The sequence below is a fragment of the Poecilia reticulata genome, linkage group LG14 (assembly GCF_000633615.1).
Source record: "Poecilia reticulata strain Guanapo linkage group LG14, Guppy_female_1.0+MT, whole genome shotgun sequence".
Taxonomy (NCBI): Eukaryota; Metazoa; Chordata; class Actinopteri; order Cyprinodontiformes; family Poeciliidae; genus Poecilia; species Poecilia reticulata.
In genome coordinates, this window is record NC_024344.1 from 6188046 (window position 1) to 6203840 (window position 15795).

The 15795-nt window shown below is 39.0% G+C and overlaps 1 protein-coding gene across 1 annotated transcript in view; it reads left to right on the top strand.

Annotated features, from left to right (window-relative positions):
* tiam1a (TIAM Rac1 associated GEF 1a) overlaps nt 1-15795 on the top strand; it is a 61647-nt gene that overhangs the window by 22070 nt on the left and 23782 nt on the right. The window contains exons 4-15 of the mRNA XM_008427225.2: nt 137-423; nt 1325-1591; nt 1707-1941; nt 2875-3047; nt 4105-4329; nt 5527-5712; nt 9027-9173; nt 9375-9449; nt 12348-12518; nt 13194-13298; nt 14761-14842; nt 15058-15144. Of these exons, the coding sequence (XP_008425447.1) occupies nt 137-423; nt 1325-1591; nt 1707-1941; nt 2875-3047; nt 4105-4329; nt 5527-5712; nt 9027-9173; nt 9375-9449; nt 12348-12518; nt 13194-13298; nt 14761-14842; nt 15058-15144 (2040 nt within the window). The remainder of the gene's footprint in view (nt 1-136; nt 424-1324; nt 1592-1706; nt 1942-2874; nt 3048-4104; nt 4330-5526; nt 5713-9026; nt 9174-9374; nt 9450-12347; nt 12519-13193; nt 13299-14760; nt 14843-15057; nt 15145-15795) is intronic.

Sequence of the window (15795 nt, forward strand, 5' to 3'; positions counted from 1 at the left end):
TATATATAAGCAAAACAGTACAAGAGGTATGAACATTTTTGCAGCTGCCAGAAATTTGAATGCCCATAAAACTCAACTTGTCCACTCACACACACGTAGATTACAAACCTGGAATAAACACCTGCTTATTTCATAGGCGCCACTGAAAGAGCTTCTTCCCTGGACCATCTGTGCAGCCAGCAGAGTCCAGGCCTCCGGGGTCAGAGGAATCGTTACATTAAAAACCACAGAGAAGTCAAATGCAATGGAGACACCGAAGCAGAGGATGGGTTGATGTCTCCAACTGAAGAGGACGGCAGCGGCTATGGAGCATTCACCCTCCCCTGTCGCCGATCTCACTGTCTGTCTGAGGGGTTGTCAGGGCCGGGGATCCCCTCCGCGCCTTGCCCCGCCTTCCAGGGACGTTGTGCACATACTACTCAGGTTTGATCCTGTTTCTTAAGTCTCCTTTCCTGTTTTTTTTGTCTTTCTTTTCAGTCCATTTTATTTTTTCTCTTCAGAAATGAACTCAGATTGACTTTGTGTATCAGTGTTTCTCAGGAAGTTCAGAGGGTCAGAACCACAGTCAGTTTAATACGTATCCTCGTGAAGACAACCAGACATTTCCTGCCGTTTTATGTAAACACTCTGCATGTGTCTTTTTTTGTTTCTGGAAGAGTATCCTAATGCTTTTGCACATATATTCGCCAGATAAACAGACATTTTAGCTCTATTTACAGAACTTTATTATCTGCAGCTGAACAAATCAAAGATTTAGAGACGTCATGATATGTGCCTTTGATGTAAAAATAAGCCATCAGAAGGGGCAATACTGAAATAGTCAACCATGCAATGTGTTCAGCTGATTTTCAGAAACTGAAGTGGTTATTTTAAATTGTCTGGCAGAGCAGAAGGTTGTTGGATGTAAACAGAGCAAAACATTGCAAATAAAAGAAAAAAAACCAAAACAGACTCCAGATTATCTGTATTAAGATATTTTTAAATGTGAAAATCAGATGTAATTTAAAAATTAAATCTATGGAACGTGACAGTCGATGCATGGATTTCTATGCATTGAAAACCTTCAGAGGTGTGATGTAATCAAGTGTCTTGCAGCGTGCACGGTTTGTACTCAGAAAAGTAACATCTAATAATTCATGCATGGTTTCAGTTGTCAGGTTGCCTTATGAAAACTTGAATTATGTATTCACCATCAAATTAGTTATTCAGGTCACTGAAAGTGCAGTTTTATTCAGTGGTTTGTATTCGGATGGTTCAAACGGACATGCATCAATAATCCCAAAGCAAATAAGTTCTGGGTTCGCCTTGTGTTTCTGTTGGACAGGACATCTCGGGTGCTATGGGAGATGGAAGTGAGTACGGCGACAGCGGCATCGACGGCGTTGCCACAGAGACGGACGCGGACGGCGAGCTGATCTCCCGGCGGTGTAAAGCCATGTCGGCCTCGTTCTCTCTCTACTCGGCTGCAGAGAGCAACATCTTTAATGGCAGTGACAGTGGGAGCAGCAGCGCGGGCGGAGGAGACGGAAGAGCCGCTGTGGGATGCAGAGGAGGAGTGTATGAGAATTTCCGGAAGGAGTTAGAAAGTCAGGTCTGGGTTAGCTGGCTGTGTTTTATTTTCATTTATTATTTTTTTATTTACACGCCTTTTTAATTTAATAATCTTGTTTTATCTCTAATCTCTTTGTCTTTCAATCATTCATCAGACGACGAATCAGGGCAGAGATTTCCCTGAGGAGGCCAGTTCGGCTGTAAGTGATGAGCAGAGCAGCGGCACTCTCAGCAGCGCCTACCCATCTGACACGCTGGCTGGCTGCGCACAGGGCACCGTCAGGAAAGCTGGAGCTTTAGCTGTGAAGAACTTCCTGGTTCACAAGAAAAACATGAAGGTGGAGCTCGCAACGAAGCGCAAGTGGAAACAGTACTGGGTGTCTCTAAAAGGTACAATGTTATAGCATTTTTTGTTTTCATTAAAATGGAAGAAAGATTTGAACAAAAATGATGTCACACAATGCTCCTCTTCAGCCGTGATTCTATATATTATACAGTAAAAAACTTAACCACATTGCATTGTATATCATCTGATATAAAAGTGTGACTCTGCATAAGCATTATATCAACATCATTAGACTTTTTATTTTTTTACTTTACCATGGACTTTGTTTTAAAGAGTATCAACGGGTTGTGGTTTGATTTTCTTAAAGCCTCCTGTTTGAGCATCATCAGTCATTTTCAGACCTTTTCTGGCGTTCTCGCAAATGCTAAAGAAGTTAACCGAATCCCAAAGCAGCTCCAAAAAAATTCCCAATGGGCCTGTTTCTTTGGGTGTAACATTCACTTAAGTGCGTTCTGCTTCTTAAAGCCTTGTTTCTTTGTGCTTATGGTGAAAAACATTGTTATATGAAGAAAACCTTGCAGCCATAACGTCAGACTTGAAAAAGCATCTTAACATGACCCTGATTCGTTTAATCTTCCACACTCTCTCTCCTGTTAGAATGTAATCACATCAGACTAAACTCAGCCGATGCCCTTGTTTGTCACCCTTACTGTTTTCTCACTCACAGAGCTCTCTGTGGCTGCGCATTAGCTCTGCTCAGCCTCATCACAATTTAATTTTACGGCAGGATCTGTGTCTAATCCAATCCGGTCCTTTTAAAATTCATAAGATACAGAATCTGCAGCCGCATTCCTGCCTGCATCCTATGTTTATTTCAATTTTCTAAAATAAGCAAATGTGGCTTATCTCCCCGACCTTGGGTTAAAAGTTCATATCAATGAGTAAACAGTACTTTGGTTTAAAGAAATGCAGTTTGTTTGTGGGCTTATCGCAATGTTTTCCTTTCCTCCCTCATTTTTTTCTTCTTGTTCTTCAAGGTTGCAGCCTCTTCCTGTATGAATCAGATGGTCGCTCGGTAATTGACCATAACAACATCGCTAAACATGCCTTGTGGGTGGAGAACAGCATTGTGCAGGCCGTGCCCGAACATCCCAAGAAAGACTATGTCTTCTGCCTTAGCAACTCAATGGGGGATGCATTTTTATTCCAGGTGAGAAAATCCATTAAAAAGAACAACTTCCAAGTGACATTTTGCTTTCTAAGGGATTATCAATATAATTGTCCAGAGAAAACACGACAAATTTAAAAATCAGAAGGAGCGCAGATGGATAGCCATGAAATATTAGATTTCCTCTGGGGATGTGTAGGTTATGTGTCTGACACTTGAATACGTGACCTTTAGCTATGTATGGAGAAATGACAGTCCTGTGTCCATGTGTTTGTTTTATGTCTGACATGTTTAAAGGCCACACTGTCACCGTGTGACAGTGATCCACAGCAGTGACTATTGCAAATATTGAAATGTGTCTATTTATATTCATGAAATTTCCTCATAGAGACCATAAGCAATTGGGGAAAGATTATTTAAATGGCGATAAGATTAAATTGATAACGTTGTCCGTTAAACCAATTTTGTAACTTGAACATTAATTCGTATAGCTGTCTGTTGCATGCTTCAATGCATTCCATAAATCATTTGTGAAAATTTTGGAGATGTGGTTATACATAACATCTTAACAACAAGCCGTGAGGAAATGTAAGCACAGAAGAGCTGAGTGTCAATTCAATAGTTAATGAAAAGTCATTCGTTATGTTTGCCTTAGTCTTACAAGTGTTGGATAATTTAAAGGCCACTGAAAAAGTAAGCAGTCGTTATAAAATTCTCCAGCTCACATTTTGCTTCATAAAGTGGGCATTTTTATGGTGACGTATGGTGAAATGTGCTGACGTGACATTATGGAGGCATTGAGGCATGGAAATTTCACAAAGTGGCACAGGAAATTAGGTCTGCACATAATTTGTCAAATGATTGCTTGTAGCAAAATGTTAGAAAAAAAAATTCCGACTTGTTTCTCTAAAAAGACTTATTTTGTTTCAGAAAAGGCCATTTTAAAAGTATCTAATCACTTGAACAAACAATGCAAACCCAACTTTGATTTTGTTTTATTTCATACCTTCATTAGTTTGACTTTTTTATTTTTTTTGCTCTAAAATATGCCATCTGGCCTTAAAGCTATAAATCTATCAATACCACTATTTCTTAACAGACATCAGGCCAAACTGAACTGGAGAACTGGATCACGGCGATTCACTCTGCGTGTGCTGCAGCTCTTGCCCGGCAGCATCACAGGGAGGACACCGTCAGGCTGCTCCGAACCGAGATCCGCAAACTGGAGCAGAAGATCGACATGGACGAGAAAATGAAAAAGATGGGAGATATGCAGCTTTCCGCTGTCACTGACGCAAAGAAGAGGAAGACCATACTGGAGCAGGTGCAGAACAGAGAATTGTGATAATCTATAACGGAAATCTGGCAGATCAACCGGATGCAAAGACTTATCTTATCTTTAAAAGGGCATTTCCGCCGTCTCTCTCAATACAGCAAAACTGGCATAACTCGTCCTGGTTCTGCTGACTTTGCATACATGTTACATGAATGCCTGAGATATCATGTGTTAGGAAAGTAATCTTATTTTAATCTGTGAAAGCACATTCTTCAACGTTTAGTATCTCACTGAGTATGACACTAAATCACCTTCTCTGTAGAGTGTCAATCAAAAAAAATCTTCTTTAGAACCATGTGGAACCACAGATGTTTTGATATATATATATATCTATATATATATATATATATATGTGCCTGTGGCATCATTCAAAATCTCCAGGACATGCTGAAACACATGGTAAACATACCTTAATGCTTCGGTGCTTAATAGATTTTTTTTCATTTTCACTCAAACAAATCCTTCTTTTCATTCCATGCAGGTGTGGAGGCGCGGTTAAATTATACACAGAATGCTTTAATGTAAAACTGATTAAAACGACTTTCTGAGATTTTAGCCAGCTGAAAGGATGACGTTTTACATAAAAAGCAAACAAAAAAAACAAAAAAATTCTATTTAACGGAAGTGTTTGACTCTCCTCCATAAAGCGATGTTAATAGTTAACCAGGGGAGTCAACTGCACCTGATTTGTTTTAAGGGCAACATTTGGAAAAGCTTGCATTGTATAACCGGTTTTATGAAAGTAGTAATGCGGATGGAAATCTGTGTAAAATTAAAAGGTATCGTAGATAGTGTTTATATATCAAGCCAAACAAACAGACGATGGCAAAAACTAATGCAAATGAAGCCCTGCTAGTGTTGTGTTCATGTTCCACCTCCCACGGCCCACCCTGCGATGCTCTGCACATTTCACTGCAGGTCGGCAACTGGTGGGGGCTGTGCTGGTGAGTAATACCTCGCTGCAGGGGCTTCAGCACTCCCACATAACTCCCCTCCCACAATGACCAAGTGACTATGTAACACCAGGCAAGCCTTCAGGCTTGTTCAAGGCTTTTTATAAAAAAATTAGTTAGTGGTCAAATTTGAAATAAATTAGTGTAATAACATGGAGGTTTGCTTACGATGCATAATTACCTTTCTCGGACGCACGCGGTTGTTTAAACTCCAAACTTTTCTGTTTGTCAGATTTTTTTGTGGGAGCAGAACTTGGAGCGGTTCCACATAGACCTCTTCCGCTGTCGCTGCTACCTGGCCAGCCTACAAGGTGGCGAGCCTCCAAATCCCAAACGCCTCCTGGGTTTTGCTTCACGTCCCACCAAAATGGCCATGGGTCGCCTTGGCATCTTCTCTGTGTCTTCCTTCCATGCACTGGTAGGGCAAAAAATGATCGTGCACACAAACACACACTCTCCCATATAATATCCATGTCTGGTGAACCATTTCTAGGTTTTTCCTCTCCTGGCTGTTCAGAAATGTTCTTCCTTGAGCAAATTAGAGCTCCTGAACATATTGCACATGTCCTTACATGTTTAAGTAGGTATTTTGTTTGAGGCTTCAAACAGTCAACCCTCAACAGGAGCTCAGCTTGGAGAGAGCGGGTGTGTTTGTGTTGTGTTTGTGTTGTGTTTTGTCACAAATGCCTGCCTGAAAAAAAGACATTTCTGCTTCATTTACCAAGACAAAAAGCTGGAACAACAGGCATCTCCAGCCTTTTGTCTTGGCATTTTAGCAAAAGTTAATAAATATTTTTGCAGTTATGAAAATGATACAAAAATATTTTTGATTGCGTATGTCAAGGGTCTACAACTCCAGTCCTCTTTTGTCAGCTACTTGAAACTTTTAGATGTGTCTCTGCTTCAACACAGCTGAGTCAAATAATGAGGTCATCAGCTGGACTCTGGAGAACTTGACCTCATACCGAAGAGGTAATTCAGCCATTTCATTCATTCAGCCATTTCATTCAGGTCTGTTGGACAAGGGACACATCTAAAAGCTGCGGGACATCAGCCCTAGAAGACTGGAGTTGAAGACCTCTGGTGTAAATTTATTTTATTGCACATTGGGACCTTGACTTCATCTATTGGCCAAATTAAAACCAGTACACAACCTTCAATGTTAGAACCACAAACTTCAATGTATCTTGTTGGAATTTGGTGGAAGAGACAAACATGTAGTGGTGCACAGTTGGTAGTGGAAGACAAAATGTATTTAGTTTTAATACAAATACCAATTTGAAAAGTGTGCGATTTGTTTGTATTTGTTGAAATGTGAAATGTCTATTTTCTTTCTAGCACTTAAAATATTCTACTTTTGTAGAAAGCTGAATAGTTTTTCGTCATCCACTTGTTTGCTGTTTTCCCTGGAGTGTAGCGTAATGGAAATTGAAAACAAATTGACTTTTCAGATTTTTATTTGCAAAAATTTTTTGAAACATATGTTGATGTTGATTTGACCCACAATTTCAGAGTAGGCACAGGCGGTGCATGAAGTTAAATAAAACATATAAACAAAAACTTACTATAAACAATGGAGATCACAGGAAGTGAAAGCAGAAACAAACAGGGACCAGGTTGCACGAAGAATGGAAGAGTAGGAACCAGGAGAAGTGTTTGGATATTGGGAGAATGAGGGGCTGAAACGGGCGGATTAACTGACAGGTTGCAGATGTGAGGGGAGAAAATAGAAGGTAGACTGAGAGAAAAAGAGAAAATGGCACAAGGGAGTTAGGAGCAAACACAAACAGGGGAACTGGGAAATAAACTCTTACCCAGACAAAAAACCAAGCACAAATAAATAATAAAAATAATCTAGCTAAAATAACTAACGACAGACTGAACTAAAGTGGAACAGAAACAAGGCCAATCTGATCAAAACAAAGAATAACTAAGGCAAGCACAGACCACAAATAATGAAAAATACAAAACAACCCAAGAACCTGAAAGTAAACTTTTCCTCCCGTTGTGCAATTTTTAAAAATCGTCCCGTCCAATAAAAATCACAACAACATGAAATGACGTCTCTGGTTGTTGACAGCTTTAAGTTATGACACAACCCAGGTCATTACCTCTGTGCTATGTTTGGTATTTGAACTTCTTCAAGAATTGCCAGAATGAGACACCATCTTAGAAGAGACGACCTACACCAGCGTCAGCAAAACCGAAAGGGAAAGGAGATTAAATGTATCGTCCTGTCGTAATACAACATGTTAAGGGTTTAGTTTACTCAACAGAATCTTTACTAGACAGAATCTTAGATTATGACTTTTTATTAAAATGATCTTAAAATGCCAACCAGACCAAGACTTTGTGTTTTAACCTCACCTGTGCTGTCTTTTTAATCAGCAGCAAAGTTGTTATGGAACTTGTATAGGACGATGTTATCTGTTGGAGTTCAAACTAATCCTCTTAAAATCAGTTAGGGGAAATGAAAAAGATAAAAAAAAAAAAGATGCTGACACAGCTTTCAAATTCCTCAGAACTTAATCTGATTAGACGTCTGTAAAATGTGGCGGAATAAAAAAGTCAATCTAAGAAGGCCAAGCTAGAAACTAACATTCTCATGCCTCTCATGATGCGTCACACAACACCAGATGCTTAGCTGGCATGTGCAGGAACTACATAGTTGTGGAAGGATGATTCTGATAGAGTGTCGTATGATGAAATTATGTTTCAAGTAGCATCACGCTCTGCTGAGATGTCTTGATGGGAAGAGAGATGCAAAAATATATCTTTCTACACACACAAACACGGACAGCTGCTGTATTTTTATTTTTATCTATTTTTTGGGATTTGCGGATCGATATAAACTCTGTTAGTGAGGATCTATCCCTGAGGCACTTTCCCACAAACAGGCTTAACACTTTCTGCTCCCATCTCTTTTTGGTTTACAGCCTCTCTCATCTTTTAGCTTGTGTCCACTCTCCTCTTGCTCCCTTTCTTCTTTCGCACAATTGTGCGTATTTCTCCTACCTCATGATATCTGTTTGTCTCCCGTATTACACATTAGATACATAGTTGCTCACTATAAAAAAAAAACCTGCCAAACAGATCATTCTTTAAAACAAAGCATATATGTAAAAACTTAACATAATATGCATTAATCTGCAGCTTTTCCTTTATTTCACCTTTTACTTCCATTCTTTTTTTATGCTGAAACAATCTCTTCCATACAGCCGAAGCGTTAGAAGGTTTGATCTATTAGCTTTAAGCTGTGCATGTCACGAGTGGTGATTAGACAGAACACTGACACAGCTTACAGTAGGCACAGTGTGTACACACACACACGCACACACACTCATGCTCTGGTGAAACATAGTGAGTATGAGCTGCTCAGTGTTCAGGACTTGAGTGTGAATTAACCCAGAAATGCCAGGAGCTTTTTGTCTCTGTTCTTGTAGTGGGTCACTGACCAGAACTAGACGGTTATTTCTGATACTGCATTTCTGTTACATAAAAAGCTTTTGATAATGGCTGCATTATACCTTGTTAATGCAATTATTGGTAGGGGTATTCTATTCAGTATTATTTGTCTCAAATGTGAGTTCTATGATGAATATATATCATAGATGTTATTGATATTACCCAAATCATGACTTGATGTGGGTGTGGCTGTATTTTAACGTTAATCTTCTAACTTACAAAGTTTTAAGTCTCAAATATCCATTCTTGCGTCTATACTTTTTACAGGTGTCAGCCCGAACTGAAGGCAGCATCAGGAAGCGAAATCAGGCTGTGCAGCGAACCTTCAGTAAACGGCGCAGCCGCTTCTCCTCCCTCTGGGGTCTGGACACCGCCTCCAGAAGAAAGACCAAAGGACATCCCTCAGCTCAACAGGTCTTGATACATTTCACCTTCTGACTGAAGAATACATTAAAATTAATTTATGTCTCATTATCTTCATCAATAATAGTAAGAATGAATACTTTTCTGAAAGCCTTAAGATGGATGTGGTAGCTCTGTGAATATTTAAAGTTTATAAAATCTCTATGGCTTTGTGTGCATTTGGACTCTAATCTATTTTTCTTTTTCTTATAGGTGTTTCAAAATGGGACGGATCCTGTAAGAAAACCGTTGGAGCTCATGTTTGAAGACTCAGCCAGCGAGATATCTGTAAGAATAAACTTATATAAATTGTTACCTAAACTAATCTAATCCAAAAAAGTTGAATTGGAAAACATTTAATTAAAAACAAAAAAAAACCACTGGGAATTGAATTGTGAAGCAAACTAGTAAAATTCAGTGAATCTAGATGCTCTCTGAAGACTCTAATTAAAAAACAGAACCTTTGAAAAATCATGAATGCTTTTGAAAGGAGTAGATGTGGTTAAACAATCTTATATCTAGAAAAGCTTAAGTTTACTTTGAGTTTAAAACATTGAGGACTTTCAGGTACAATTTGGGAAATGTTGGCATTTTATCAGAGCGACTCCTATTAGACTGGGTGCATTTAAAGCTAGCTAACTCTAAATTAAATAATTTCATGATGTTACAATGTTGCATAAAGTAGGTCACGACTTGTCTCGGTTTCTTTGTAGTTCTCCACCATGCTGTAACTAAAGTGATATGAAAAAAAAGCCACATCAGACAATGTTTACATCTATACAGTAATAATCTTCACAAGGCTAAGCACAAAGAAGCAGGTCTTGTTTTGCTGTGGGCTAATTACTCATCATTGTTTGCCTTTCTTATCCGCATCCTGTGATCTATGAGAAAGATCACTGGGGCATCTGATGGATCTTTGTGCTTGTATAATAGGATAGGGGCTTCTTAAGACCCCGAGGCCAGCAGCATAGTTGGGTTTTCCACCTCCTTTGGTTTTGGTGGATGCTCTAGCTCTTTATGTGATGCTTTATCTGGGGGAGGCACAAAACCCCTGCACCCTTTTGCACCAGTGAGCATTCGTTTGAGGTCATTCTCAAGCTATTGCTTTAACATTTATAGACATCCACTTCTCCCCCTCGATGTGGAGTAAGTGGACAAATTTGCAGGCTTATGAAAGTTTAAAATTAGCAGTCTCTCTTCCCACACACTTGGATAATTCTGGAGCTTACAGAGCCTTGAAAAATGATCAGCGCATCTCGAACTTTTCAAAATTTATCGTATGCTTAATGGATTTAGTTATGACAATATGAAACTAAAAATTAAAAATGTTCAAGTGGAATGAATACTTTTTCAGGGCAGTATACTTGTGGTGCATAAGATTCTTCTGCAGGTTATTCTCCAGCTTCAGAAGAAGAATTGACAAATAACTTTTTTTCTGTCATCGACAATCTTCCATTACTTTTGTAGTTTTATTAGATATCAAAACAAAAACCCACATCAGTCTTGACGGATATCCATCTCTTTACTCAGTTGCTTCAGGCAATTTCAGCCAAATCAGAATCCCATTAACCATCCACTAGAGACATCTCTCTCTGCTGATCCCAGTGAGAGAAACCCGATCTGATATTTGCGGATCATTACCTCAAATTATGCAGACATTAGCTACCAAAGTGCCAGGCAGTTTCGCACCATCTGTTCTCACCTGTGTTGTTCTGTACTGCCCACAATTTACAGATAGTTGAACATCCCAGCAAACATTTTAACAAAGAAATCATCATAGATCTCATTTGGATGTTTCTGTGATTATTCATCACTGATAAGTAAATGTGTAGTTTTTTTTTTTTTTTACATGAACTAGGAAGGAAAGAGTCCAATTAGGCAGAGGTTGTGCAAGGACAAGTACGCCAGCTCCATATTTCATGAGAAGCGATAAAAAACAGCCGAAAGTGTGGGAGAGGAAAAGACAGGCCTCTGTCTGAACCTCGCAGACGGAAGAAAAACTGGGGCAATAAACCACTCTTGCTGTGAGGGCCCCCTGCAGCAGGAGGAGAGATCAATTTCCTTCCACCCACGCCCCACCTCAGCTGGCAATGGGTGGGGGGAGTGGGATGACCGTAAAGAAATGCACAAGAGGCAGCATGCCCCGACTTTTACTGATACACAGCAAGAGACCTCACATTACCAGTGAAGATTTTTCACCTCTGACAGGCTGGCCCCTATTATAAGACTATATTTATTCTGGGGAGACCGATTGTTAACATAAGAGGAAAGTAGATGGAGGAGGATTTTTAATATGCCTGCTGGAAATTCTTCTTCCCCCCCAGCAGAGGAATCTTAGATAGACCAGGAGGGAAGCCAGATGGTGCTGAGCAGCCTGGGAGTTCAAGGAAGTTGGGGGAGGTACTGGTCACGGGCCCCCCAGCCTGTTTTTTGTCTGGGAAAAAAAAAGTGTCTCTTTTTTTTTTTTGGGCTACATGTATTTTTTTTGCACACATCTTCGTGTAGTTCTGTCTTTCAAAACAAACCAAACATGCACATGCAGATACATACTTAATTGTAGACTAAAGGACCGGGTTTTGTTAACTGTAGGGAGATTATTTGGCAAGAACGAGGGCGGCACAGAAGCGAGCGGGTGGAGAGCCGCACAGATCGGGGAAAGGGCACCAGAAGGAGAGGCACTGATCGATGGCAGGGTGGGCGGGATTGAAGAATTGAAGGAAAAATGTGGATGCCGTTACTTGATTGGCAGAGCTAGGTTACAAACAAAGTGAGGGCAAACAGGAGGGATAAAAGGAGAGAGGCCGACATGATGGTCAGATTGTTCACTCGGATCCAACTGATGGACCTACAGATTACAGAATGCAGTCTTTGTACAGATTCATGTTGTAAAAAATGTAAATTAACTCCCACATACAGAAAACAGCATACATCTCAAGGAAAATCTAGAATGTTTTTCAGCAGAAGAAGCGAATTAAACAAAATCTTCAAATCATTTTATGTTCACCTTGTCATCTAGAATTTTTTACAATTTATTTTACTTTACCTAATAAGTAAAATCTACATGGGTTTTCCCTACATGCATTTAATGTTGTGTCTTATTACTTGCCTTTACTCTTATATTTTGTCAGATTTTGTATGCAGTAGCTGATTATACAAGTACAGAGCATGTCTATGTTCCATTTTCAGAAAAAAACTGAAGACTCCATGAAAACTGTTCCTCAGCAAAGTGTTGACAGTGATATTTGGGTTCCCGATTATCTGAAGCCCTCCTGGGTTTGTCTGCCAAACAATCAGCCAGTCCTGGCCATCGTTCAGCCTGGGGAGACAACATTGGATGTCCTGAGCAGCGTCTGTAAGGTAGGCCACTGTTCAGACCATTCTTATGGCTTAACAACTTTTACAAGAGATCCAACAGTATGTGTTAGAGAGAACAGAGCCTTCTGTAAGTGTATGTAACAGTGTTGGCCCTCCCCCTCCTGTTGCTGCTGCCAGCTGGGCGAAGGAATGCTAGCTAGACTTTCTCCTGACTCACAAGAAAAAAATTGGTCATTGGAGATAAAATAATTTTTTTGTATTTGAGAAGAATTTATTTTTGTTTGTTCTAAGAAACTAAATTGTGTTTAATATTATTGTACATATTTCTAGTTACTGCAGATGCACAAAATCTGCAAAAAAACTTTCTAAAGCCTAAAGTATCAAGATAATTTTCTGAATTCCGCGATGCCGTTGTAAATGTGTCAAATACAGTTGATGATGTGAAGATTAATGTTAACAGGTTGATGTACTTTTTTGTGCAGAAACAAAAGGCAGAAATCATGATAGTCGTTCTTGTAAACAGTGTCTATTTGCATTCAGAAAAAGATATAATTACTAAATAAATTTGCTACGTGTTTTTACTGACAAATTATCAAACACGTCTGTCTTCCATTGGAAGGTCAACTTGACATGACACGACAAAACAAATACACATCAAATATATGGAGCTACCTTGGAGCAATTGCACACATTTCTTTCCTATCTCGTTACTTCCAGACCCATCAGATCGAGCCCTCTGGTCACTACCTGCGTGTCAAGGTGTGGGTCGACAACCAGTTGCTTTATTATGTTCCAAAACCTGAGGAGGAGATATCTGATTTGGTAAGAGGCTGCACTTTAAGCACTGTGATTTGTGGAATCTGAATTAGGGTGATGTAAGCAATTAATCAGCCAAATTGTAATGTTATTGCAGATTTCATGTAATGTTGTGCTTCAAAGGATTGGGGCCCTACATAACTGTTCTGAAAACAACATAACTAACTGATAAAGCATGTTAAAAAAACACATGTTGAAATGGTAAATATGCACCAAAAGATAATATTACAGATATACTGTAGGCAGAAGTGTTTTGGAGGACCTACTATTCAGTTTTGATTCCATAACTGCAAGAAAATAGACATTTGTTTTAACATGATATAGCATAAATGAAAACATGCTATATCATATGTAGCGCTTTTATCTAGGCTGGCTGTCGCCCTCCTATACAGTTCTGCTCGATTCTCATTTTCATTCTGGGATTTCTCCCATTAAGCTCAATTTCTCTGGTTGAATTTTAACAGGACCTTCAATTTTCCATAAGCTTCATTGCAGTCTTCAAAGGTGAAGAGCATAATTGTAAATATTATTTGGTGTTAGTTTTAGTACTGACCTTGGAATATTTTAACAAAACAGTTCAGAAAATCAGAGTAAGTGAAAAAAACTAGCCAACTGTAAGAGTCAGTTTGAGTTATCAGTGGGTTTAGTTATTTTTTTTATTACACTATGAGATGAAGCAGCCACCCATCTGAACTGTAGATCCATTTCATTATAAATTCATTTTTACTATTTTTGCCGCCCATATGGAGGCAAACCTGTGCATTTTTTATGAAACCACATTGCTGACTCGATGTGCAATGCATGCAAAATTCCCAAGACAGTATAGAGACATTTTGCAATACCTTATAAATTATGCAACAATATTCAAAGTGTATTGTGAGGACTATGGATAAAAACCCATTTGTATTTATGTGTGTCTCTGTCTGCTTGGAGTTATTCTTATACACAATCCGTATTGCTAGAAATAAGCCTCACCTCATTATTCAGCCAGAGTAAACCCCCCAAATAAATTCTCTTTGTGATGATGTTTTGCAGGTGACATGCTGAACCCTCTCTCAAAGCACACTCTCTCCATAACTAGGTTTTTTTTCCTCAAGAGCCTTTTTATCTTCCTGCTTTGATCAGTGACTCGTTTCGCCCTCTTTCATCCTCCATCTGTGATATTACATTGTTATTTCTCCTCGGTGAAGGCTATTACACACAACACAGACGTCTGTCTCTGCTGTTGCTTCATACACACAGCTGTGTCTCTGCTCTCAGGTCAAAACCTCATCCTACACTCACTCATTTTAAAGTCTTAACCCAGATTCTGACCCCATAACCTTCACATGCACTTGCTCTGCAGAATAATGCATGGAGCAGTTCATTCTTTATTAAGAGCAACAGTCTGACCTTATCCATCTTACAGCGATGGTATTTTTTCCCATTTTCTCCAATGAAATGTGCATTTATTTGTATGTGTTGGCAGATCTACAAAGAAATTGAGATTTGCCCCAGAGCTTCCAAGGTGATCTGTTTTGACAAAGCAGAGTCCAGCGCCATTGGATACGGTACGGCGTTCGACACACTGAGAAGCTGTATCAAATTGATTCCTTAATGGGCTTTATTGAGTCGTGCTCTGATAATTACTGAAAGAGGGCGACTTAGAAAAAGCACGTTTGGTCATAAGTGGACCTAATTGGTTCATATTTAAATCGCTGCAGTGATCTTTTTTAAAGATATATTCATGAATGACAATCACACTCTTAAAAACACATTTCCACAGGTTTCACTGTGGCAGTTACAAAAGAGGATGAGGTACAGCGGCTTCATGTCATTGAAGTGAAACCAGGAGGCCTGGCTTCAGCTAAAGGTAAATATATATTTTTAATTTTCTTAAAGCAAACCTGCAGTAAGGACTACATTACTTTTAATGTCTGGTAGATATTTGACCTCTCATTGCAGAATTAGTTAACTTTTAAAAAAATATATGTTGGATGTGTGGCATAGACAACCCAATTTTCAATAGGGTTGGTACAGAGGTTGTGATGATGAAAGTCAAAGAGAGTACAGATTATTTAAAACATGATATTGATTACAATATTATCAGTTTCCTAAAATCATGCAGCTCTAAAATATATTGAATCAGAATATCAATATGAGTAATCCTGATATTGTAATAGCTTCCTTGATGGTAATGCCTGATACTAAAGGGACCAAGATGCTAACACTCACAGAAAAAGATGGACATATTATGATGTTGAAAAAAATAAGAATAGCAATAAATTTATAGGTTAAATATAACCCGTCAGTACTATGATAAATGACAATAATATCATTATAGCATGTTTTCTAAATATAATGAAGCCTTTATGCTTTTATTGATTTCTTAGACAACAGGTATGAGCTATCTAGGTGAAAATGATGAACCAATTTTAAAAATTAAGATTATCCGGGGTCGCGACCCGACCCCGGATAAGTGGAAGAAAATGGATGGATGGATGGATGGATGGATGGATGGATG